The following is a 27,860-nucleotide window of genomic DNA, read 5'->3' as shown; positions in this document are numbered from 1 at the left end:
GAAGACCGGTAGTTGTGTTATTGCCAGGTCGCTATAATCTTGATAGACAGTCTAAAGATCAATAAGGTGTACAGTCAGTAATATCACATCTCAGGGCAGAATTGTTTTGACAGAGAAAAAACACCGATATACTATGTGCTGTGATACATGCAAATGTATGCATGTTTTAATTGCTGGAACGTTCATGTCAAAGCTGTTAACAAGATGGATGTCCATTGGAATTATCGCCCTCTTGAGGTGAAGTTGCGAGAGTCTATTGATTAATTGATTATTAATTAAGAATCTGTTTGATTACAACTATTGTGCTTGTCAGAAGTTTCAAAACCACGAATTAAACGTACATGTAATGAGAAATATCGGAAACATGATCAATCACATATACTACCAGCAAATAAAATTTGCGATTATGACCGATTTTATTTCTACGTACATGTATTTTTGTTTGACAAATGCACAATCAGATAACCAGTTGTTATAAAGCACTACTTATTCCAAATATTCACAATATGAAATCGATGCACGTCGATTAATACTATTGATTTACGGCCTTTCAAAGATTATAAAACAAATCTTTCAACTCAAATTACCGAACATCTAAAACACTGTTAGTGTACGCCGTAATACACAATTTCTATTATCTGCGCCCTCTAGTGACAGAATGCTCCTATGGCGTCATAATGACGTATACGAGTGTAGGCAACGTCGTTCAAATAAACAACTGTAATTGGTTGTGGGGATGCTGAATTGTTCGAGTTATGGACAGAGTTACGAAAAAATTGAGTTACAAAAATGACCACGTCCATATTTTAGAAACCACTTCCAAATCATAAACTTGATGTTCAATTAACACCAGGTGTTTGAATAACGTTGTATGCTGATATTTAGCAAACTTCTTGGTGTGGGGTCCGATCAAACTTCGTTCTGTGTGCAGCCATGTTTGTTTTTATTATTAATCGTTCCATATTTGGAATACGCATTTCCTAATATGGTAAATGCTGTAACTTGTGGCGTTATGGTGAAAGATGCGTTTCTGACCAATCGGAATGCCCCAATGCGGCACATTATATACACTAAATGTCCCATTTTTCTCATAAAATGTGTATCTACAGGGCCGGATACAGGATTTTTTTATGGAGGGGGTCCAAACTTTAAAATCGCCAGACTAAGTTAATGATTTTTTTATATTATACAAAACCAAATTGAATAAATTTTTCAATGGGGGGGGGGGGGGGGCGTCCGGACGCCAAGGACCCCTTAGATCCGCCACTGATCTAGTGGCATCAAAAATGAAACACTGATTTAGAGTCAATGCGAAGCTACTTACAAGATGGTTTCTGGTTGGCTACCCAAACTTAGCACCTAACCATCCAACCAATCAGAGAGCAGTTTGTTTGTTGACATGTTTTTTTTTTTTCAACACATTAAATTCTCCTCCGTATATATACTTCAATTCAACTCCAGTTTTACTTCATTACAAAAAAAATAAGACACATTGGCTGGGTTAACACCCAGGGCTCATGTGCGATTGCAATAGTACACGATATCCATTAAGCTACTAGCATCTGAAGCATGGTAGATCATGTGAAGTCCTGTAGCCCCAACACTCTATCTCGAGTCAGACTTCATATCTTTGAAGATTTCTCGTACAAGAGTTTTATCCTGTACTAAATGTATAGTCCAGGGACTTTCCAACAAAAAACACAAAACATTTGACTTGTATTGGCAATGTGACATGTTCAATGGCATGTAACTGTTGATAAAGTTACATAAAATAGTAACTTATCTCGAAAAACAAAGGAAAATGTTATGTGTGTTGACCCTCACTTGTTTTGGAGCAGGCAACCAGAGCATCTAAAAGTTTAGTCTTTCAATACACCTAAGGTATGACAGTAGTGGAAGACTTAATCAGAAAAGTGAATACAGTTTGTTTATTTTCCGATAGAAAGCATTTGTGCAATGCACGTTTACAAAATAAAATATAATATAGAAATAAAATATAGAAATATGTACTTCATTTTATTCATAACTTGTTCTTTATAAAAAGGTGAAAAACATCTTCAATATTTCAAACAAATTTCTATTTCAGGAAATATACAAAAAGTATTAACAAGAGTACAAAAAATATCAGCGATGGTATAAAGAGTATATAAACAGAGAATCAAAAATAGACTATCCTTCTTACTGGACATTTTTTTCTTTGTATGTACCCGTCTCTTGTTTTCTGTTTTCACATTAGTTATTTTGTTGGTTCTTTCCTATCTGCACGATAATACATTCAGACTTCCCTACCTGTCGAATACAGTGTACCGGTAGTAGTCGTCATAAATTTCATGTAAATAAACGATGTATTTTACATACCGGTATGTCATAACGAGTCCCATATCAAAGAGGACGTGGTATGACAACCACTGCCTTTCTATTCTATTATTTTCCAAATTATTTTTATTATAGACATTATTATTATTGCAAAAATTACAAAAATTATATTATTACAAAATGTTTCCAGCCCTGATTTTCGTAGTTGCAATTTTTGTCATGCTCCCACACCCAAGATTATGTTGTTTTATATATTATATGCAGGAAATTGTCATTTTAAGGTCTGTAATTAAAATACACTACTATAGAAATATCAGCCTCCACAAGTTGGGTCTATTTTCTACCACAATTATTATTATTATTATTATATTAATATTATTGCTATTATAATTATTACTACATGTATTATGACTTCAGCCATGAAAGAACAGCTGTCTAAATATCTACTTGGATATATATAATTAATATTTAGAAAAATAAAAGACACTTGTTTAGACTGACGGAATATTTGTTGCATATGTTGAATACCAGTCTCTTTCAAATACACTTAATAACTGTTTCTGGAAGTTTTCATCTTCCAAAGAGTCATCGTTATGGTTACTGGTTTGGTTAACTACAAATCCAATTCCACCTGTGGACACAAAGTAGTCACCAGACCAATTAGATGTTCCTGGAAATAAAAAAAGTAAATAAAACATTAATTCATCATATTTGATGTGAAATAAGAATAACAAAATATAGAGAAACTATGTAAGCCTTGCCCGTTTAAGGTCATCTTGCCTGTAGAGTGATATTTTATATCTGGGTACAGAATCTGCTGTGAATAGATTTTCGGCATATACATACGAAACCTCAAGCAAACAATGTTTTTATTTTTATTTTGTTTTGAGGGTGCTTATGTGAATGATGAGATAATTAGGTCCTCGCAAAGAAGGATATTTTTGCGTCTTTTACAATGGGGAACTTCCTGAAAGTAACTTCAGATAATCTGTACCATACATCCACTTATTTTAGCAGTTGTTAGAGCCCCTTATTTAAACAGTTGTTAGAGCCCCAACAACAAATTTGAGAAAGGTCCACATGAGGTTTTCAACAAGAAGTCGAAAATATCACCTTTTACCAAAAATTACCAAAATATTCATCAAAATTAGAGAATTGAAGATATCATCACGAAATGAACAAATCTGAGAGAGGTCTACCTGAGGTGCCTATAAGTGTAGTATCAAAGCAATCAGACTTGCGGTTTTTAAGAAAAAAAGAAAAAAGGTTGATGAGGACGACAAGGGTCTTTCACTCATATAAGATCAGCTCAACAAAGACAACAACATAGCTACAAATAGCGCTTGTGTTTTAGTTTTCATTAATAGAGTGTTTGTACAATTGGTTCAACTTTTCACCACCAGACTTTGTTTTCTATACATTTTTGTTTTCATATTCTTCAATATTTCAGTTTCTTTTTTTTGTCTCAATCTTCTGAAGGAAAGTACAGACTATAAACAGGACTATTTTGTGAGTTTGTGATGGAAAGAGGGAACTGGTGGTGAAAAAGTTAATCTTATGGTGGAGATATTATTAAAAAAATGACAATGTTTTAGTAATGTGTAACCAATTTTCTCAAAATGTGGCACAACACAAAAAATGGTAATATGAAACACCATATTACCATGAAACGATAACTCCATCGTTATACTTAATAATATAAAACCAACAAACATTGTCACGTGATTTACAACCAACTTTCTAAACAAAGTAAGCTTCCACTTGTAAAAACTGCATTTTTTTTCTATTTACTTATTCAGTTTAGCGCCAAATATTTAAATTATTGTTTATTTATTTATGTTTAAAGGAATTTGACAAGATTAGCTTCCTAAAGCTATTTCAAATTCCTTTTACCTGTAAATACGTTTATATTTTTCCTATTTCAGAATTGTTTTTCACGAATAATATGGGTAATAAACCATCATATCATATCATATCATATCATATCATATCATACCATACCATACCATACCATATCATATCATACCACACCATACCATACCATACCATATCATATCATACCATATCATACCATATCATACCATACCATACCATATCATACCATATCATACCATATCATACCATACCATACCATATCATACCATATCATACCATATCATACCATATCATATCATATCATATCATATATCATACCACTATAAGTTGACAAACTGTTTTACCTAAAATAATGAATAAATATATCCATGGAAACATTTGCGATTTATAAAATCAGAGACATTAGAAAAGGTCTATGGTAAAATTTAGAACCCATGCAATGAAAGTAAATATTAGCAATGAATTCAACTATACATACCGACATAGGCTGCATTGTCAGTTACCATATATTTATTATGATTGACACGTGCAAAGGGTATTCTCTTCTGGGCTTCAGTGTATGCGGGCACTTGAAAAAGTTTCTGTCATATTATAATGAAAATAAAAATGAGATAAATACTGTAGAATACTTTATTTTCACTTGGAATTAATTTCCGCTATTTTCGCTGAAGGGATAATTCCGTGAAAATAAAATCGAGCGAATATACTTTGTTTCCTATATTTCACATTCAACTCATCAAAAATCAGTGAAAATAAATTCCATACAAAACACCCAAATGGCCTTTTCAGCGAAAATTAATTCCAGCTAAAATAAAGTATTTTACAGTATATAAATTGGGAAAATATAATAGTTGATGACATAGTCCCTGTTCAGTCTTTTAGTCAATTATAAACAATAAGCGGTGCAAATTAATAATGCTTAAAAGATTGGAGAGTATTTCAGCATGTTAAAAATATGGTGTTACTTCACAAGGCATTCAGGTTTTGTATAACCCCCACATAAACCAGTTGGATATCTTGAATCAAATAACAAAACGTATTATGTGTTTTGTCAATTAAAATGGTAAAGGTCACATGAAAATAAAATTCAAAATCGCCGCCAGTCAACCAGTTTGTCTCAAATAACAAAACAAACTTATGTGCATCCGTAACTCATCATGTATGATACCAGAGGTACATTACTTGGGGTTTGCAACTCGCATAGTACTGTGTGGTGACATCATGTCAAGATCCCATTCAAGTCTCTTCTCGTAGATAGCGAGACTGAGGCTACGACCTTCTGACATGACACATATCAATGTTCAAGGTTTGTAATGAAAAAATAAAACTTGTCTTGTCACTATCATAGTGAAAAATGTAATACATCGAAAATGTACAGAAAATATAGTTCTTGTAATCCGTCATATCGTGGGCAGCTATTTTGATCCACCTGGACATCCCAGTATCCTAGTTACCTCGGGCATGCGCATTCGCATTTTTCTGAGTTGGAACGCTTATGCGAGAGCGAGATTGTGACGGGATCTTGGTATCATGTCACCGTAGTTGCAAACCCCAAGTAATGTACCTCTGATGATACCAAGTTTGAACCTACAAACTTCAGTTACAGTTTTGAACAGAGATGGTAAAAATTTGATCATGAATTACTTTTCTAGCAAGAAATTGTTTGAAAATTGTGATTTTTGGGGGTTATTTATCATTGTTTGGTCATATGTATATCTGGTGGAAAAAATCATTTGGATATCAATGTTTGTAATGAATTATCAGACAATTCAAAAAAGTATTTATTTATTCTGAATATCGATTACGGTAATATGGTTTCCAATGTCAATTTTTGCATTTTAAAAGTTGATGATGTATCATAATCAATGTAACTCTTTTGAAATGAAAATTGCGTTCAAAAATACGATTCTGCTTCTGTCTGTTAAGTCCATGTACGGAAAAAAACACTAATTTTGAAAGTTGGAATGAGTGAAATTTTGAACAATTATTTTTTTTTATGCTAAATTATATAGTTTTTGGTGCCAGATGTATAATGCAATCACCCATTGACTTACCACTTCAACGCGTCCCTGTATGCCATCAAGAGCTGATAATGATATTAAAAAGTTCAACATTTCGGGTTCTGTGTGATTCCATATACTCCCTAACAGACGTACATGAATATTTTTATTATAAGCAACACTTCGTAACTTGTCATCAATAATTGACCAAAAACTGAAGAGAAAATAAATAACAATATTGGATGATACAAAAATGGAGGAAGAACTGAATTCTATAGTGATTCAAGTACAGATTGAATTAACAGACTCAAAAGAAAACAATGTTCTGTCAAGCAGTGGCTGCCGGCTAAATAGCAGTTCAGCTGGATACTTTGTATTTTTAGGAGTCTCAACCAATAGAAAGTGGTAGATTTTGGCCTACTTTCTAAGTCACCTACTCCTAAACTAAACAAATCCCAAAGATGCATATTTGATTTGTGTTATCAAGATCCAACAATTCATTTTCAATAAATTCTGTTGTATATCTAATAGCCAAAGAAATTGTCACACTACCAATTAAACCTACATAACTATTTCCATATTCAAAAAAAACAAAACAACATTTTGATCAAGTCCAGTGTAAGAGAAAGGTTCAACTATGTTAATTTTGTTCAAAATCAACAAAGAAATTGAAAATAATACATTCGTAAGGACAAAATGTTGCATCGAAATTTGGTGGAAAATATTATGCAGAGAAATACTTTAAAACTAGCCATTAAAATTGACCAGGAACTTCTGGACCAATCAGAATGCTTCATTGCAGGATTGCATAGTCACAATTGCTCAATTTCTAAGGCTGGCTCAAGTCCTGAGGTAGTATATCCACAACGTGAATCAAGTCAAGTTCTATTATTGTTATATTATTTGTCCTGTGATTTTTTATATCATGTTATAATGTTTTAACAACAATAGTATCATTATCATGCACTGTGAGGATTGGATATTTTGTTTCCTTTGACATTATTGCTGACAATGAAATATATACATGTATTTTGAAAAGTTTTAAAACATTCATTGTAATACTCATTAACAGGACAGGTCAGGTCAAAAAGGGTGCTAGCATTTTCCAGGGCAAAACTATTTTGCCGGAGTGTGTATCACCAAGGTTGATATACTTGTCAAAGTTCATTTCATCATTTGGTCAACAGGTGATCTTATCTCGTATAGAATTCAAATATGATACCTTATTTAATCTTTCAAATAGATTTCTCCAAAACAAATTTATTATTCACAATATTTATACTGCATGTTACATACATAATTTATATTTTTTACAATTATATTATTGCATTATCCAAAACCAGTGGATTTAATGACGTCATTGCAGCAGATTATTCGCGATAATGTATCCTATTATTGAACATCGAGGCCCTGTACCATGGATATGAATACAATGTTGTTTTTGAAAAAACAAATAAAGGAGAAGCTATTTAAAAACAAGCAGCCTCTCGGTTGAGATAGCTCCGCTGTTAGCACTGCACATTTCAATTAAAGAACAGAAGATATCATTAGAAAATGAACAATATGCATAGTATCAATGAAATGGGACCTCCTGTTTTCAACAAGAATTCAAAAATATCATTTTTCACTATAAATGATTGTGGTTTTTATCAAGAAGTCGAAAATATCACTTTTTACAAAAAATGATAAAAATATTCATCAAAATTAGAGAATTGAAGATATCATCATGAAATCAACAAATTTGTGAGTGGTTCACATGTAGTACCTATATATGTAATATCAAAGCAATTGGACTTGTGGTTTTTAACAAGAAGTTGAAAATATCACTTTTTACCAAAAATGACAAAAATATTCACCAAAATTAAAGATATCATTACAAAATGAACAAATCTGAGAGAGGTCCACATGTAGTACCTATATATGTAATATCAAAGCAATTTGACTTGCGGTTTTTAACAAGAAGTTGAAAATATCACTTTTTACCAAAAATTACAAAAATATTCACCAAAATTAGAGAATTAAAGATATCATTACAAAATGAACAAATCTGAGAAAGGTCCACATGTACTATCTATATATGTAATATCAAAGCAATTGGACTTGCGGTTTTTAACACGAAGTCGAAAATATCATTTTTTACCAAAAATGACAAAAATATTCACCAGAATTAGAGAATTAAAGATATCATTACAAAATGAACAAATCTGAGAGAGGTCCACATGTAGTACCTATATATGTAATATCAAAGCAATTTGACTTGCGGTTTTTAACAAAAAGTTGAAAATATCACTTTTTACCAAAAATGACAAAAATATTCACCAAAATTAGAGAATTAAAGATATAATTACAAAATGAACAAGTCTGGGAGAAGTCTACCTAAGGTACATATACATCAAGTATCAAAGCAGTCAGACTTGTAGTTTTCAAGAAGAAGTCAAAAAAGTAAAACATTGACACGGACGACGACGGACAATCACTCATATGATAAGCGCGGCTCGACAAAGTCGACAGCGGAGCTAAAAAGAGAAATTGTTAGATCATAAGTATTTAATACTAAAATCGGAATGAAATAAAATGATCGTTGCCAATAACAATGGATTTCAATATCAAAATCAGACAATTTTGTGAGGGCATCTGCTCTTTGCGCTAAAGCGTGCTCGGTCACACTAAATGAACTTTCGCCCATTTCAGGTTAGTGGGCTGCTCATTATTGTTTAAGTTACATGCAAATAGCTAATATTGAGCGGTGTCATACTGTAGTTAATACATATATACATTTGTAAGAGATACATGTGTAATGCAATGGTATGGTGGGAAAAAAAAACAAGCAGCCTATCGGCTGAGATAGCTCCGCTGTTAGCAATGCACATTTCAATTAAAGAAGTGAAGACATCATTAGAAAATGAACAATATGAATAGTATCAAAGCAATCGGACTTACAGTTTTTAACAAGAAGTCGAAAATATCACTTTTTACCAAAAATTACAAAAATATTCACCAAAATAAATTAATTAGAGAATTGAAGATATCATCACAAAACGAACAAATTTGAGAGAGGTCCACATGTAGTACCTATATATGTAATATCAAAGCAATCGGACTTACAGTTTTCAACAAGAAGTCGAAAATATCACTTTTTACCAAAAATGACAAAAATATTCACCAAAATTAGAGAATTGAAGATATCATCACAAAATGAACAAATCTGAGAGAGGTCCACATGTAGTACCTATATATGTAATATCAAAACAATCGGACTTGCGGTTTTTAACAAGTCAAAAATATCACTTTTTACCAAAAATGACAAAAATATTCACCAAAATTAGAGAATTGAAGATATCATCACGAAATAAACAAATCTGAGAGAGGTCCACATGTAGTACCTATATATGTAATATCAAAGCAATTGGACTTGCGGTTTTTAACAAGAAGTCGAAAATATCACTTTTCACCAAAAAATGACAAAAATATTCACCAAAATTAGAGAATTAAAAATATCATTACAAAATGAACAAATCTGAGAGAGGTCCACATGTAGTACCTATATATGTAATATCAAAGCATTTGCACTTGCGGTTTTTAACAAGAAGTCGAAAATATCAGTTTTTACCAAAAATGACAAAAATATTCACCAAAATTAGAGAATTAAAGATATCATTACAAAATGAACAAATCTGAGAGAGGTCCACATGTAGTACCTATATATGTAATATCAAAGCAATTGCACTTGCGGTTTTTAACAAGAAGTCGAAAATATCAGTTTTTACCAAAAATGACAAAAATATTCACCAAAATTAGAGAATTGAAGATATCATCACGAAATGAACAAATCTGAGAGAGGTCCACATGTAGTACCTATATATGTAGTATCAAAGCAATTGGACTTGCGGTTTTTAACAAGAAGTCGAAAATATCAGTTTTTACCAAAAATGACAAAAATATTCACCAAAATTAAAGAATTAAAGATATCATTACAAAATTAACAAATCTGAGAGAGGTCCACATGTAGTACCTATAGATGTAATATCAAAGCAATTGCACTTGCGGTTTTTAACAAGAAGTCGAAAATATAGTTTTTACCAAAAATGACAAAAATATTCACCAAAATTAGAAAATTAAAGATGAAATGAACAAACCTAAGAGAGGTCTACCCAAGGTACATATACACCAAGTATCAAAGCATTTAGGCTTGTAGTTTTCAAGAAGAAGTCGAAAAAGTAAAACATTGACACGGACGAAGGAGACGACGACGACGGACAATCACTCATATGATAAGCTCCGCTCGACAAAGTCGACAGCGGAGCTAAAAAGTATTCCAGTTCCCACATGGTCAATACACTGTCCCAAAATCAAAGACAACAACATTTATTGATTCACATACACAATAACTTGAACTATGTGACAGCTGACTAACCTTTTAGGATTCGTAAAAACTATGGCAGGAATATAATCCATGACGGCAATGTTAACAAACGACTGAGCTGAATCGATAACATGTAGTATGGCGTCAATATCGGAACTACGACCGAATGGACATAGCGCAGGTGGGGAACTCTGTCAATAGAAAATGTGGCTATATAATCATATTGAATGCTGAATTGGTAAAATTTTGAGGATACTGTCTATTTATTATTTTATTTAAGCAAAATATAGTGAATTGCCATGGAATGCATGCAGGACACATTTGTGGAAACTAAATTTTGTTTCCTTAAATTGTAAATAAAATATTTATATTGTCAGCCATTATCATATGATGTTCAATTTTAACAATTTCTCAGCAAGATTTACCGGTGATCGAGGGTACTTTACCTCAGAATGTCATCAAGTAATTGAATTTTACTGATTTCTATCATATATACAGTACTTGCTCTTTTAGTAGCGATTACACTTGCGTAAATTACAGAGGTGTTTCTATGGTAACATCTTAATGATTCAGCATACAACAAATTTGGGGTACCGGTATATATCACTTCTATTGGAAATACATTTCTTTCTAATCAGGTCTATGATACGGTGATTGGTAAATATAATAAGCAACTTACTGCAATCAAAGTTGAAGTTGCTGTATCATTAAAACTCAACTGCAGTGGATTGGTTATATTAAAGTCAGTCTCATATTCAGATGGCCACTGCTTTGGTATTTGTGAATTGGGTTCTCCCATATACCAGTATGTCTCAAATATCTTCCCCATATCCTGTGCTAAACAGCTGCAGTTGTAAACAATCGCTCCAAGTTCTTTCACCTGTAAAGTGAAAAAGTAATCGAAATAATAATAATAATAATAATTGACAAATTACATTTTTATAAAGGTCATCACCTGGTGTCAAAACTGAAAAAAGTTATAGAATATCGAGATAATGAAATTTTTCAAGATGCTGAATCGTTTGTGTTAAGAACATCAAGTTACAAAAATAATGGTAATCACGCCCATATTTCAGAAATCATGCCCAAATTATAACTCAATGTTCAATTACCAAAATTTGAGTTAGGTAACACACATTTTGTTTTTTACTGAACGTTTCATTCAGTAACACAAACTTTAATCAACAGTTTGATTTACTGACAACAAAACTTTGAGTTTAATATTGACAACATAGATTTTGTTTAATGTTGTATTTTTCTCGTAACTTGAAGTTGGGTTAACTGTTAAACAAAACAAAAAATGTATGTTGCCTGTAACTCAAAGTTTTGTTAACTGTTAATTGAACATCAAGTTATAATTTGGGCAAGGTCTTGCAAAAGCTGGTGTGGTTTTGCAAAAGTGGGCGTGGTTTTGCAAAAGTGGGCGTAGTCATTTTTGTAACTTGATGTTCATAACTCAATGACCATAACTCAAACGATTCAATTATCTGTTACAAATTTACATATTGTGACTATGATGTTACAGAGAGTGCCATAAAGACCCACCAATGTAACCAATACTGGAATAAATATCCAGAAACATTATTGTCTGTGTTTGTTTTGATTTTGATAATTGTATAAATGAAAATCAACAATTCTTTCGATAATGGCTAGCAAAACAAGATTCTAATAATAATATTATTTTGATTTTCATTAAAAAAAAAATCTGCATTAGAGTCCCAATCGACGATAACAACACGCGCTAAAAATGCAAAGGCTCATGCGTAGCCATTAGTTTGTAAACAATGACACGCTATGGCCATCTGACGCATGCGCACGTGACGACTCCCCTGTTTTAAAGTAGCTTACACTATTACATATACAACGGTTGACAGTATTAAAGCTATTATAGAAACTGCCATCATTATACACATGTTGCAGAGGAAAGTGATAAGCAGAAATCATTTTTGTTTTTGCTTTTTTGTAGTGCCGACTGGTCAATTTGGTGTAGCAGCAAAAGTTACTTAATCCCAATACTCACCTGGGTCAATGACCTCCAGTCCATGTTGGCGCTTCCAATAAAGAAATGTTTACCGTCCACCAGCCACATTTTAGTGTGCAGGATTCCAGAATGCGATGGCATGAATCTCTCAAAATCTAAACTACGAACTTCAGCAGCTCCGGCTTTGGCTAAATCTTTTGTATCTTTAGTGGGTTCCGCGTCTGTTGGTTGTGATTGGGCAATCCTTATATCAATTCCTCTTTCTGTGCCAGCTCTGAGAATTTCAGAATAAATGTGTTCACCCTGAAAGTAACAATCAATGAATCTCATGTATTTTTTTAGTGCACGGTAATGTTCACAGATGAGATCCAAATTGAACATTTGTTGGGCATGATTTAAAATATTTACTGCCACAAAATTTCACGATATCCGTGGCTAGTGAAACACATACACATTTGTCTCATGGAAAGCAGTTATTTTTTTTATTTATTTTTTTTAAATTTTCGTTTTTGTTAAAAAAAATTATTTCTGTATGATGTATACAGTGGAAGTAGTACATATTTGAATTAGGCGAGGGTTCTCCGAGCCCGCCTATTCACATAGTTCATACCCACCATAGACTCCGGTCAGTCAAAATGACTATTTTGAATTGTAGGCATTAATCAGCAATTCTGCCGGTGACGGAGAGATAGAATCTAGGTCAGGGGAATCCCCATGACCTCAAAATTCTTTTATCCCTTACGTCACGAACCCACGTGACCGAGGCCACATGGCAGGGCCATAGGTAGCCGTCAATCACTCTGGTTCCTTTCTCTCCGCCTCGAGGACTTAGACCAACGCGACGGAAAGAGTGGGGAGGTTGGGGGGAACCCGGAGTCTATGGTGGGTATGAGCTATGTGAATAGGCGGGTACGGAGAACCCTCACCTAAATTCACTACGTTCAATTACCCACCATAGACTCTGGTCAGTTAAAATGACTATTTTGAACTGTAGGCAGAGTCAGACACTGATAGGTAGCAGGTTTTTCCGAGCAAACAGAAAAAAAATGATGAAAGTCTTTTCCCAGTCCGGGCAGAAAACAAACTCAACACTCTAGTTAAGACCGAAAAAAGGGTGGTGTCTTACCTTGCCTGTGCTGTCCCCGGAGCAAGGAGCCGAAATGCTGCTATGGTGACAGGGTTCGGTGTGCTCGAGAAAGCTAGACCCCAACCAAATTCTGGGGGGTAGTAAGCTTTCGAAGTAAAGACCGAAACAGTTCTGCATGAGGGCATAGGCCATAAAGCGGGACCTGGGAGCTCCCAGAGGAGTGCTGATGGTAGAGAAATCTGTCCGCATAAAATGCCGGACTGACTTATTGCCTATGCGCAAGGACCCTAGCGGTCGTTCGGGCTGGGTCAGCAAACCAAGACTGACCCGCTACGACGGGACCCAACCTAGAGAGACCCTTATCAATGGATTCGGTGTCTCTTAGATGGTAGTTGATAAAGCCTGCCCTCCATGTGTGCTCAAAGGGGGGGGGGTGCCTGACGCTAGCACTAGAGAGTTAGCCATCGCACAGACCTCATGCGCTCGTACTTGGTGTCTGCGAGCTCAGTGTCGAGGAATATAAAGTATTAGACCTCTAATACAGTCGCAGTAAACCACCTGGTTATGGAAGTTGGGGAGGCCGGCCTATCCTGCCTGCCTGGGCCATAACACAAAGATGTGTGCCGAGCACCCCGTTCCAAATCCTAGTACGGTTTGGTGGCAACTCCGTGCTCGAACCGGGTAGAGAAGCAATTCCTCCTGACCCTCCGGGCAGACAAAATTTGACAGCCGGGGGATGACGATCGGGTGCGCATCGTGTCCTGGGATTTGGTTCTAGGCGAGAAACTAGATTCGTGTCTTTAGCACAACTTGATTGTCCATAACAGCGGTACATCATCCAAGAAGGACAATGCCCCCAGCTCTAGTCGACGCCTACCTGAGGCGAGGGCCAGTAGGAAGACTAATTTCCACTTTAAAAATTTGAGTGGTGCTGATCGGAGAGGCTCAAAGGGTGGTCTGCTTAGAGTGGACAACACAGCCGACAAGTCCCAGTTGGGCGGTTCCCTTGTATGGGGTCTCAGCATCTTGAAAGCAGTTAATAGTCTCCTAATAACAGGACAATCGGTTAGTCTTGTTCCCGTACGTTTGAATGGTGGGGGACAAGGCCGGACTGTAGCCAATGATCGCTGCGTAGGACAAACCCACTTCGTCAAACAGGTGGACGAAGGAGCCTGCTACCTGGCCAATAGAGGGATGGTATCGATCAATCTCCCTTCCGCTACACTAACCAGTGTATGCTCGCAGCCTAGAAATGTAGGCTGCATTGGTGGAATCCCAGTTCGCCCTGGCCAGGACGTTGACAGCCCGCTCAGATAAAGCTTTCGTATGTGCGGGTCTAATGAGAGCATCTATGCGTGTAAGTGATACCCGCTTGGCTCATTGGTAGTGCGCAGTCTGGTTGGGACGGCAGGTCCGGTAAGTCCGGAAGCACTGCTGCTGTTATGACTATCGTTTCCGACAGAAGTGGAAACTAGACTCTGCTTGGCCAATTGGGTGCGACCAATGATAATATGCAGGTGTGCACCTGTCAAAGTTTTTTCCGGTGCCCGGTGAACTAGCGGGAAGGGAGGAAAGACGTACACAACCAAGAGGGTCCTCGAGGTAGCAAAGCGACCCTGGCCTAGGCTTCTGGAGTCAGCAGGAGTGTTACATACGTTGGGAGCTTGGTGTTCCGGGGTGCGGCAAACCGGTCTAAACTTGGACCATCCACAGCCGAAACATCCTGGAGGCAACCCACTGGGGTATCAGCCACTCCGTGTTCTGGAGACGGAGTCGCCCTGAAAAGGCATCGCCAGACTGTTCCTCACCCCTGGAGGGTGGTGTGCGGTTAGCTTTACATTGTATTCCAGGCACCAAAGGGGATTTGCTCCGCTAGGACCGACAACGATGGGGAATGCGTCCCCCCTCCTTCTTGAAGGAGACCACCGCTGCGTTGCCTGTGTGGAGCAGGACTCGAACTACGGGTAGAAAGCGTGGTAGTGCTAAGTACAGTGCTCTCAGTTCGAGCCGGTTGATATGGTAGTCCTGAAACTAATGCGGGAGCCATATCCTTGGGCTTGTTCGTCCAATAGATGCGCTCCCCAACCCTGGTTGCTTCCGCCTTGGGGGAATCCCCTGGCAGTGCCCAACAGGGGAGACAATGAAGGGGAAATGGAGATTTCAGTGGTATCCCATAACAGGATGTCACCACCTGGAAAGGTCCAGGGATCGGTAACCCGCTGTCTCCAAACCGGACTACACCGGCGCAATCTGTGTACGACAGGGATATGCGGCCATGGGTTCGGCAGTTGCAAGGGGGGTGCTCTCTTCTCCCATGAGGTGAGTTCCCCAAGGCCTGAAGTAGTCACTAAGTTGTGACCTGGCCACCCGCCTGGCCACTCCGCTTGCCCTTGGCAGGGCCAACTGGCTAGCGGATTCGAGCTGGACCCTCTGGTTCATTGCATTCCAAAGCTCCAAGACTGTACCCACCATTCCCTGAACAAAGAGGGTGGAAGATGTCCAGTCTGTGTCACTGAGGTGGGGACGTACCTCCCCCCGACTCAGGTTGTCGGTGAAAACATGTGCGTCTAAGGCCGCATCTCGTAGCACAGTAGTGGCCCTGGCCAAGAGAGCCAGGTGACACTAGGGGGTGACGGACGTAGATGTGCGGCGGCCCACCAGAAAAGTGTCGCCTGTTCTAGGAGGCTGGTGCGTTCTGCCTCCGAGGTCTCTAGAGTCGTTGCCGCGCACATTAATGTGCTCAAGCAACTCTGCCCTCATGGCTGGATGAGTCGTCTTCCGATTGGCAAGAACGCCCATGGAATGCGGCTGTCCCCTTTTACCCGGTTTGCCAAACGGAAATTCGTGGTACCGGGGTCTGGGGAAGGAGCCTTGGGATCTGGTTGGGGGCGTTTTGGTCTCATCCCACGCTATGGGGTCTGATCCCGAAACCACACCGACCGGGTAGCGTTTGGTCCAGCGGGAAGTGTTGCCTAATGTCTTCCCCACCTCCGCGGCTGACCAACGTCCGCCCATCAACACCATTTGCGTGCTCTGCGCCCCACTCCGCACTCGAACGGACAGGGAGAGATGTGCCGACAGGGTTGCTTTGGATCCCGACGCCCGTGATCCCATAAGCGTTGAAGCAACCTTAGGTGGTCGCCTTAGGATCAAGGGTGGGGGTCACCCCAAAAGCGTGGCTCACCGAGCCATTGCGAATGGAAGACTCTGAGGGACCGCCCGGAGTACCAGCTGTATCCGACGCGAGCGAACTGAGTTTCCTTTCACTTTAAATATGTGAGAGGGAGCGTGTTCGACTGTGCGTCTCATGACAGGGTCGGTTCCATCTGGGGACACCCGTGGGTCGGGAAGAAGGGAGTCAAAACCCACAGCAGAGATCAGACACAAGGATAAATTAGTTACCGTTGTACCGTTACTGCGCGACGAACCCTAGCTGGCTGAAAGTAGGGGGGTCAACGTGTGCCCTGCCCTGAAAGCCCTGCCCCGAGATCGAAGGCTTGGCTGCCAGCACCCCGTTGGCATTCAGTGCCCAAGGCTGCAGAGGAGGCCTGGTGCCTGAGCCTCGGCCTCACCCAAAATTAGTGGGAGAGCCATGGCTGGGAACGGGGGTTCCCCGGAAGAGACGCATTTGAATGCAAACATGCTTTCAAGTTTCTTCCTGCTTGCCCACTGAGGGGCCGCAGTGGAGACAGCTCGCTCCGACTGCATCTGATCTACCCGGCCTGCCAGAGACGCAATTGCCCCGACAGTCCTTCGACCAAAGCCCTCAACTCGGAGGCAAACCCGGCACCGTGCGAGGAAGGTTCCACAAAAGGGACCCGCAGCGGGCCCCATAGAAGAAAAGCCTCCAGGGGCACAGCCTCGCTGCAGCCGGTAAAAATCGAGTAAACCACCGCCTGAAAAAACAGACTGTGAGCATGTCAAACATGCATGAGGGAAAAAAATGAAATACAGTTGTAAAAGGTGCCGCCGCGAAACCAACCAGTGGTTACGTAGAGGCACCAGGTTTTAATTTCTTTGTTGTGAAAAATACTACACACAAAGGGGAAAACGACACGAGGGTAAAAATGACAAGGAAAACTTATCCTACCAGCTACAATGTCGGATGCCGTGCAGCAGCAACAACCCAAGCTAGAAACCCGGACAGGAAAAAAAAGCAGGTGATCCAGCAGAGCTCGCTAGATTTCATCTCCACTCGAGGCGGAGAAAAAATCAGAGTGATTGACGGCTACCTATGGAGCTGCCATGTGGCCTCGGTCACATGGGTTTGTGACGTAAGGGGTAAAAGAATCTTGAGGTCATGGGGCTTCCCCTGACCTAGATTCTATCTCTCCGTAACCGGCAGAATCGCTGATTAATGCCTACAGTTCAAAATAGTCATTTTGACTGAGCGGAGTCTATGGTGGGTAATTGAACGTAGTGAATTAGCATGGACAATACACCAAGGTCCAAAAAAAAAATTATCAAAAAACCAATTTGGTTTTATGATATGTATTTTTAAATGAAAATATAAAAAATGTGCAATCACATCAATTTTAAAAACAAAATTGACCAGCAACTTTTTTTTGCTGGTTCTAATGTTCAATTCAGTAGGACGTAAGTAACATATGTGGTATTCTACTGTATCACACTAAATTTAACTTACCTGCCAGTCTGATGGGTCAGGTATGACATCAGACCCTCTCAGAGACCAGTAAAATGAAGCTATGTCTATACTGTGTTCTGCCATGTTTATCAAGTTTATCCATCCTTCGAATATTGATAAATGTTGGGAAAAATTCGTTGGATATGTCAGATTTTCAGGAATACTTTCAACTAATGTGATTCTGAAAAAAAAGGGTTTATAATTATATTCAAATCTGATGTACTATATGGCATGTATTTTTTATTTATGTCAATATTTACTCTATTTCAATTATTTTTTATTTTGTTGTTGATATTAGACAGCTTAGACAGCTGTAATTCATTATTGTCTGGTCTCCCTGTAACTAAGATAAAACCTCTTATTCGTGTACAAAATGCAGCAGCCCGCCTTGTCACTCGTGCTCGAAAATATGACCACATTACAGACATTTTTATTAAACTTCATTGGTTACCAGTTGTACAAAGAATCAATTTCAAATTACTTTTACTAGTGTATAAATCTTTGTATGGTTTTGCCCCAAATTATCTATGTGAATTAATCGAATTTTATGTACCTAGTCGTAGTTTAAGATCTGAATCAAAGTTTCTTATTAAAACTCGTCAGGTGTGTAGTAAAAAGTCCAAGGTGTTATACAAAGACCGTGCTTTTGAAAATTTAGGTCCTAAACTTTTTAATGAATTACCTCTGTCTGTTCGTTCTAGTCCTTCAGTAGACATTTTTAAATCCAGACTGAAAACGCACTTATTTAAATGTGCTTTTAATATTTGACTGATTGTTTATTGTATCAGCGCCTTTGATCTTCATATGTTGGAATTGTTGCGCTTAATTAAATAAAGTTATTATTATTATTATTATTATTATTATTATATTCATTATCTACCGGAATATCTTACTTTGTATTATTTTAAATATTATTATTATTTAAATATTATGTGCTCTTTGTAACAAAACATTTAAAATACTATCATTGAATAAAAAAAAATATGTAAGATTAATACTCTGTACATATTTAAAAAAATTTCAAACCATACATTTTTTGAAATCCATTTGAAATTATTTAAAATTTGACTGTTATTCAAAATTATTATTTTTTTTAATCATGTACAAACCAAAGTTGCTTCCATCCTTTTTTTTATATTTCGATAGCAAAGCAGAGAAAACAGACTGAGACAACAGGGGTAGCATGTAGATAGATATTACAGCAAAGTTTAAATCATTTTAAACATACTCATCAGATGGAATTATGTTATTAAGTAGAAAAAACAAAATCAGGAAACACTTGCAAAAAATTTATGTTTATGTTTATGTTCAATATCGATTTATGAATGGCAAAACGTTTAATGTCACCCGCTTGTGAATACGTGATCTACGCATGTCAAATTTTGAAAGGTAGAAATGCTCAAGTTTAAAGCACATACACAATTAAAATTGCAGCTCTCTTGAATAAAACATCACACATCTGGCCCATGATGTATAAATTAAGTGTTAAAACATTCTCTGTCCAGGGCCACTATGTGTGTTTATGAATCGTGTTGACGCCCTCTTGTGTTCGTTTCACACTATTCTACGCATACTCTGTTCTCCTTGTTTGTATCCCGCCATGTTGGTTCTGTTTTCCCGTTAAGAAATAATAGTTATTTCCACTCGTTTAGAGCTCCAACAAAAGTGTCTGGTCTTGAAATTGCATTCAAATAAAATACTGTCCATTAGAACACTTGCATATGATATTTGATCACAGGGCTACGTTCACTCGTTCAACTGTAACTTGGGGCTATGTAAGAAAAACAATACAGGGGGGGGGGGGGGTCAGACAACCAGGATATTGTGGGGACTCCAGCTATTATACAAATTTAATTTTTTTGTGTGCCATGATTTTTCTCCCAAAATTTTGGTGTAACATTTGCCGATTTTTTTTTTTGCATTTTTTTATATTTTTTTTGATAATCTTTGAACATAATTTAGGCAAAATTTTCAAAAAAATTCTGAAAAAAAATAATGTGGGTTTTTATTTCGCAACAGGCTTCAAAATTTGATTTTGGCTGTCACACGCAACGTAATATTACCGTAATTGGTATAGTACAGGTGTGATGGTTCAAATACCAAAATGGCAACAGTAACAGAAAGACTTCCCTGGCGGCGATGATAAAATACGAACACGGAGCCAACAGATGAGGTTTCAACTGGTACTGGTATTATTATACTCTGCAAACATCAAGTACAATAACGCGGTAAAACTCCACTACTCCAATAACTAGATACTTAAACTCCAATACAATTCAACGAGATCTCCGATCTGATCACAGTGCTGAACAACTCCCTTATATATACCCACACTGTCTATAAATAGACCATTACATCAGCATACATAATGAGTCTGAAATTTACTACAAATTTCTAGAATGTTCCATTACCTTCTATCGCCTTCTACAGTGTCCTATTACCTATTCAACCAGTTTGTAAAAAAAAATCTAGAATATTCCACCCAGACACAGTACGGTTCTAGAACATTCTCAGTAACACGGAAGTGGTAAACAAGTCGTATGCGACATTGGCATTCAAATTAATTACTTACATGCAGGGATCTTTACATGCATAATTGATGACTGGCTTAGGCGGTACACAGATCATCCAGATAACCAATAACACAACCACAGTAATCAAAGCTATAGTCAAGATCGCGAATAGTAGATGCGTTATTATGGTTTTCCTGGCACGAGTTATCACTTCATTTGTGTTATTGTCATTGACGAGGAATGGCTGAATCAAGTCCGATTGCATGGAATTTCTTTTCTAAAACGAATGAAATGAATTTGCATAAATGTTACTAAGGACGGATAAGCAGACAAGGGCATACAACTAGGGTGTACTGAAGTTTTCACTTATGAGGAATTGCGAATAAAATCATTCAGTGCATCTGTGAAAAAATATATTAGTGAGTGATCATCTCCATAGATACTGATGAGTATATCCAAAGATCTTGGATATTTGACTCAAAAAATTGCATCCTATCAAATGCATTAAACCATTCTACACATGCATGTATATAGCAAACTATCCCACAAAATACTACAGCGGTAATTATCTATTCATAAATTGGTTTCATGAAACCATTCGTCAGGATATAGTTAGACATGTATGAAAAACTATTATTAATCTAAAATCAAAAGTGTACTGAGCAACTACATTTCCATCGTCTGATTACATCATGGTTTTGTATCCGTGAAATTCATCCCTCTCTGTGAATCCATACAGTAAGTCTATTCATACATGTGTATTTCTGAGGCCCTATCTGATCGGGTGTCATAGCAAAATTGTGGCCAAATTTCCAGCTGTGATCACAGAAGTTACAGAATACCGTTTTGGTAGATGCCTAGGACTTCTGTGCCAGTTTGATGATCAATGCAGTCGATGCAGTTGAAAATCTCTACATTTTTTTTTTATTTACGATTGTGAGTGAGATGTCATTTTTATTTGGCAATCAAAGTCACTGGCCAACTTATCAGTGGGCAGATTTTCAATTCACTGTATACTATACTATATACTATTTTTTTTATTTCAGACAAATAAGTCCATATCCACACACACATACACACATACACACACACACACACACAAAATAATAATAATAATAGTAAATAAATACTAGAAAGAACAAGAAACATAAACAGGAAATGATAGTTCGCTTGCTATTACATAATTGCACATAGCATCTCAGTTCAACATTTCATTCCAACGCTGCAACAAGGCTGACCTCCATCTCAAATCACTGTTCCATAAACTAGTTAATATACTGTTGTTGGACTAGCATGCACGCTCTCTAAGTTTATATACTATATTCCTGTAAGTTTCATAAAATGATTTGACACGGTTAGCAACAAGCATGGATCGGGCACTGTGGTCATATGGATAGTCAAAAAGTCTACAGAATAGGTTGTTATAAGAAACCTTCAAAGAATTAAGGGTTGCTTTGTTAAAAAAGCACCACAACTGTGAACAATAAATATTATAACAATACGTTTTGAACAAGATACATTTAACATCATAGCTGCATTTAACGAATTTCCTAAGAAGTAAGTTTGCTCTCACACAAAACAAGCGACGTTGGTGGTCAATGTCTGCATTATCCTTCATGTCACACGTGACCCTATGACCCAGATACGTAATCTGCGAGACAAATTCTATGTTCTGGCCCATCAGTCTAATCTGTGCCAGAATGTTCAGTTTAAGCTTGGATGGAAAGTACATACACTTCGTTTTCAACACGTTATAAAGCATATCATGATCAGTAGCATAGAATTCTTTTTTTGATGCAGACATGGGATATGTACATGTACCTTAATTCATTCCTGGATCTTGCAAAGAACACTATGATATTCAGTGTCAGCAACTATGCCCTGACATATGTATATAATTTTTAAAATTATATTGATTTATATTAATTAATTATGGAAGAGAAAAGTCAAATTGTCACGTTTGGTTTTATCATTTTCTAAAGTAATTTTTAAATTAATATCCAAGACAGTCACTACAGCAAGGTCGTCTGTTTTTAGGGGCGGACCATTAGATATCCTGGGGGGCAGGAAGATTGAAATGAAGCCTACCTTTTTCCAGCAGACCTTGTCTCTAATTTTTACATGCATATAGTGTAAGATTTTTTTTTTCAAGCATTGTCATAGAATTTTTTTTCTTCACAAAGTCTTCCTGGCCCCTAGGATATCAAATGGTCCGCCCCTTAAACTGAAACTGCGAATTTAAAAATAAACCAACGGAAACTTTCCCACAGTCTTATGACGTGTTACAAGAACAGCAGTTTGTTTATGGTGAGCTAGGAAGGTACCCCATTGACTATTTTATCAAGAAACAACGACTTAAATATTTCAACCGGGTAACAAACTCTGATAACACATTACTAAGAGAAGCCTACTTAGTAAATAAGAATGTAAAAAGTAAATGGTTTACTAGTGCAGAAACCCTCATGCAAGATATAGATGTTGTCACCATTGTAAACTCAAGTGAAAAAATAATTAAGAAAAATTTAGACTTTATTCATAAAAAAATAAACAAATCATTTGAGAACCAATGGATCTTAGACATGCATAATGATAATAGAAAACAAACCTTGGCTAAAAACAAACTAAGAACATACAGACTTTTCAAACAAGATTTAAAAATTGAAAATTACCTAATTAATATGCAGAACCATGGTCTTAGAAGGTTAATTGCAAAATTCAGGACAAGCAACCATGACCTTAAAATTGAGAAAGGCAGACATAATTATGTGCCGCTGGATAAAAGAACATGTGATATGTGCAGCCAAAATATAATTGAGGATGAGCAACATTTTGTAATGAAATGTCCAGCTTACAGTCACCATAGGGACAAATTATTCCTGACTGCACAAAATAAAGTTCCAAATTTTGATAAAGAAAAGAGTCAGAATAAATTCATTTTGATTATGGCAAACCATACTCTAGCACCAGCCTTAGCAGTCTTCCTAAAAAACAGCTATGGAACAAAACAGCAACAACTATCAGTGTATTAGGCAACATTTTGTGTTCATTCCATATTCTGTATTCACCATTGGCTGCAAATTGTCTTTATTGTTTTTGATTTGTTTTATTTTTTTAGAAAAGTTTTTCTTTTTTGTTTTCTTTTTTAGATTGTAGTTTGTTTTAATTTCTTTCTGTAAGACCCTTTTTATCCTTTCCTAAGGATTTTATGCGTCTAATAAAAATATATACAGTATCAAAAAACAATATTAAAAATTACATTTACTCGTCCGTACTGCTAACAATTGTGAGATATAAATCCAGTATTGAGAAATTCCAACAATCCATACCCAGGCCATTTCGATTTTTACCTAACTTTTCCAAATAAAGGAAAGACGATGAGACAACAGCTTATGCATGCTGATCACACTGGATACAAATATCGATGTCGGATGACTAATTTGACTAATTTTCACTGGGTTTAAATTTCACTGATTTACCATTTCAGGCATATTCAGTGGGTTTTAAATTCACGGTTTCATCATTTAGATAATGTGTTCTATGCTAAATTTTACATATTCACTGGGTTTTAATTTAGCGCATTTTCCAGTCAGCGAAATAAGCTAATTTAAAACCCAGTGAATAATTACCCCCTTTACAGTATTAACGACAATAAGCAAAATGTCAAGACTGAACATATAATCATAAAAAACTAACTACCTGGTGTTGCATATCGTAACTTGTCAGGATGGCGTCAACTTCAATTGAAAGTTAGAAACATCCTATATAACTTCAGTTGTAATCAGCTGGGTGTCAGGTGACAATTTCTTGACGTTGATGGTGTGGGCGCTGTTTCAATAACAATACAAAAATCTGAGACACTCCGTTGCGTACACTGACGCGTGGGAATATTTTTTTGTAAAAAAAACTGTATTATGATATATTGAATAACATGATTATTTCGTCCTACTAAACATTACGTCAAAATGGCCAAGTTTTTCTTTCTTTTTTTTTCTTTTATTGAGTCACACTTTACAAATGCACATTTCATGTATGCAAACATTACTTAGCATAGCGCCAGCAGCGGTGAACTCAAATAATAAAATACCTTACAAATTACGAGTAGGTACATCCCGAATCGCTGTGTTTATTTTGGCTAGGCCTGTGTCACAATATAAAGGAATTATTCCCATCTGTTTTCCAAGTTTTCTTGTTCTATTAGCAATAAACATTCTGCGCAAAATATTTAAAACTAAAGCTTGGTATCTTGTTTGACATCTGTAAATATAAATATAAATAAACTTGTTTTGCAGATACAAAAAAGAAATTGAAGAAGAAATTAAGGAGACTGTCACCCACGAATGTATTCGGAGTTGATTTAAAAAAAAATCCTCATTTCTCAAATAGATATTTCCAAAACTTACTGTCGACACAACAAGATCATTACTTTCACAGAAAATGATAGTTCCGACTTTGGAAAAATAAAACTATAAGTGTACGCTAAATTTGAACAAAGTACTTAAAAAGCAATTTTCATCCAACATTTTTGACCTTCCAGCTAACGTCTTTTTTTTTCCAACCTACTTTTGACTTTTTTGAATTTAGAATGCGTTGATTCGTCTTTTCAAGCAACTTTCAAGCTATCTTTCGCTACTTTGCAACATATTGTTAGACTTTTCACTTAGCATTTCCGACTTTCCAGCTAACTTTCGCAACTTTTGAACCTTTTCTCGACTTTTCAAGTAAACTTTCAGAACATTTTAACCAATTTTCAGGCAGTGAAAAATACGGTCCCGTCTAACAGGTAACATAGTTAATTTCGAACACCCCAGAAGTGAACAGCAATGTTCCATTCACTGGGCACTTGAAACTTTTATCTTTCAACCCAGCGTTGCTACGAAAAAAAATGTTGATAATCTCTGTCTATTTTGAAAGACATTGAATATATGCAAGGTTCGAAAAAAAATGTGTGCCACATTTGTCCCTCTCTTTTATTCGCAGAAAGACACATATTTCCCTGTGACATGTTGAGTAGACTATCACGGGGGGGGGGATTCTTCTCTCTGGGGTCCTCCGCACGTGTCAGGGGGGGGGGGGAAATCTCGTCTCGTCTCTCTATCGCGTCCCCTTGAGGTACGGGATCGGGAAAGTCACTTAAGCTTTACAGTCAAATAAGACACACACAACGAAATACGTTTCAACTCTCGTCTTAGTCGGTCAGTCGAGCACTCTATAACCAACAGCGCCCTGGGGAAAAGTCCCCAAGACTATCGCAAGGCTGATCCAAGACTCGCCCAAGACTGTGTCAAGACTCGCCCCAAGACTCTCCAGGACTGGACTGCGTAGTCTGTCCTGGTGTACTCGCCAAGACCAACTAAAACAACTTTATTCACTTTCAAAACCTTGACCAATTACAAAGAAGTAAAAAGACTGTAGGGCGTAACCTGCAATCATAAAGCCAATCACACTAAGTACTGGATACGTCATATCTTTTGATTAATCGTTCACTACATTAGTAACTGCGAATTCCAACTGTCAGAAATAGTAGTCCGAATAGCGACGGTTATATCGTAATTAGTTCCAAATCACTGAGTCGAGTTCCGTCCAGAACCTCGCCTCCCTAAACGATGACAGACATAACACAGCAATTCGCTAGTAATCAACTAATTAAGTCGGTCAACAGATACGCAAAAACAAATTTATCACAAGACAAACGTTTTATGTTTGGTGGATGTATTGTCAGTGACCTAAAAAAATGCATATGGTGAATTTGCATTTTGTCAACAGCCTTCTTTTCATTCAAACACGAAATGTTATTATTTTTTTTTTTTTTTTTTTTTAGTAATATTTTATTGGGGTATCTCATATGAATTACAATACTTGAAATACACAATAAAATAGGATTACATTTCTTGTATTTTCTTGCTCATTTATAAGTTCCAATACTTGGTTTATAACTAGCTTCAATGACCTCAGGTACATTTATTACATCAGTCTAACCCATAACTTTCAGAAAATTTCCCCATTTTTTAAGGTGTCCTTTTAATTTATTTTTTCTGATTGCAATATGAAATTCTATACTTTTTACATTTTGCATGTATTTTCTATAAGCCATTAAATCCGGCTTCTGTTTTTTACACCTTGCACTGTATATGTAATATCTGGCTGCCAATAATGTAATATTTAAGAGAATGGAAAAATCTTCATCTCCAAGGATAACCTGTATGGGATTAAGTGTATTTACCAATCCCATTTTCCTTCCCCACAGCATGTAAAAACCATCCCAGAATTCCCTAATAAAAATACAATCGTAAAATAGATGTAACAAAGTTTCATCCTGTTCTCCGCAAAAGGAACACTTTGAAGATTCAACAAGACATGGTTTGAATCTCGCCAATAATACATTTGTTGGCAGTATATTGTGTAAAATCTTAAACTGAAAAGTTCTCAATTTTGTGTCAATTGTTGTTATAAATGGTAGTGAATATAATGCTAACCAGCAATCTATTTGTGCATTCAATGTCAAGGTGAAATACAGTTCAGATCTTGGTGGTATAAAATAAAATTCTACAAGTTTTTTCGTGATATTTCTAGTGTTACAATCATTTAAATGAACATTTATATTACCTATTTGCACCTGTATAATTTCTTCAGTTATTTCAAAATTTTGTAGTTTCTTTCTGTTTACATTAGTTTTCCATTCATGTGGAATGGCATTGATAATGCCAAACCATCGTAACATTGAATTCTGTGGGATTCCATTCTGTAATAAGTCCTTCCATGTCCTTAATTCTACAGGAGTTTTAAAAAGTTGTCCCACATATATAATTTCCCTTTCTACAAATTCTTTGAAAAATATTGATTTTCCTGCAAATAGGATTTTTTCATTATTCCATATTATCTGCTGTAATTCATTTGGTTCTTGTTCAATTGACATTTTTGTTTTAATTTTAGTCCATTCATTTAGCATAGATTCAAGGCTTCTCGACACCCTTATATTCAATTTTTTCAGGTTGAAATTACATCTCAAAAGAAAGTGAATGCCTCCAACTTTTTCAAGCTGCTTGTTGAAAATTGTTTTCCAAGGATGACCTATATTTTTAT

The 27,860-nt window shown here is 36.6% G+C and overlaps 1 protein-coding gene across 1 annotated transcript; it reads right to left on the bottom strand.

Annotated features, from left to right (window-relative positions):
• Nucleotides 1-1,990: 1,990 nt before the first annotated feature.
• On the bottom strand, nucleotides 1,991-24,601 carry LOC100368422 (5'-3' exonuclease PLD3-like). The gene is made up of 9 exons (XM_085499709.1): nucleotides 24,477-24,601; nucleotides 20,840-21,057; nucleotides 18,268-18,448; nucleotides 12,575-12,838; nucleotides 11,234-11,434; nucleotides 10,606-10,745; nucleotides 6,246-6,405; nucleotides 4,670-4,772; nucleotides 1,991-2,986 (listed from the first exon to the last, which is right to left on the bottom strand). Exons 1-9 carry the CDS (start codon nucleotides 24,486-24,488, stop codon nucleotides 2,808-2,810), a joined length of 1,458 nt encoding a protein of 485 aa, XP_085355835.1. The 5' UTR covers nucleotides 24,489-24,601; the 3' UTR covers nucleotides 1,991-2,807.
• Nucleotides 24,602-27,860: the final 3,259 nt, after the last annotated feature.

Source organism: Saccoglossus kowalevskii, chromosome 1 (assembly GCF_978046115.1).
Source record: "Saccoglossus kowalevskii chromosome 1, keSacKowa6.1, whole genome shotgun sequence".
NCBI lineage: Eukaryota > Metazoa > Hemichordata > Enteropneusta > Harrimaniidae > Saccoglossus > Saccoglossus kowalevskii.
This window is presented reverse-complemented; position numbering and strand designations above follow the sequence as displayed.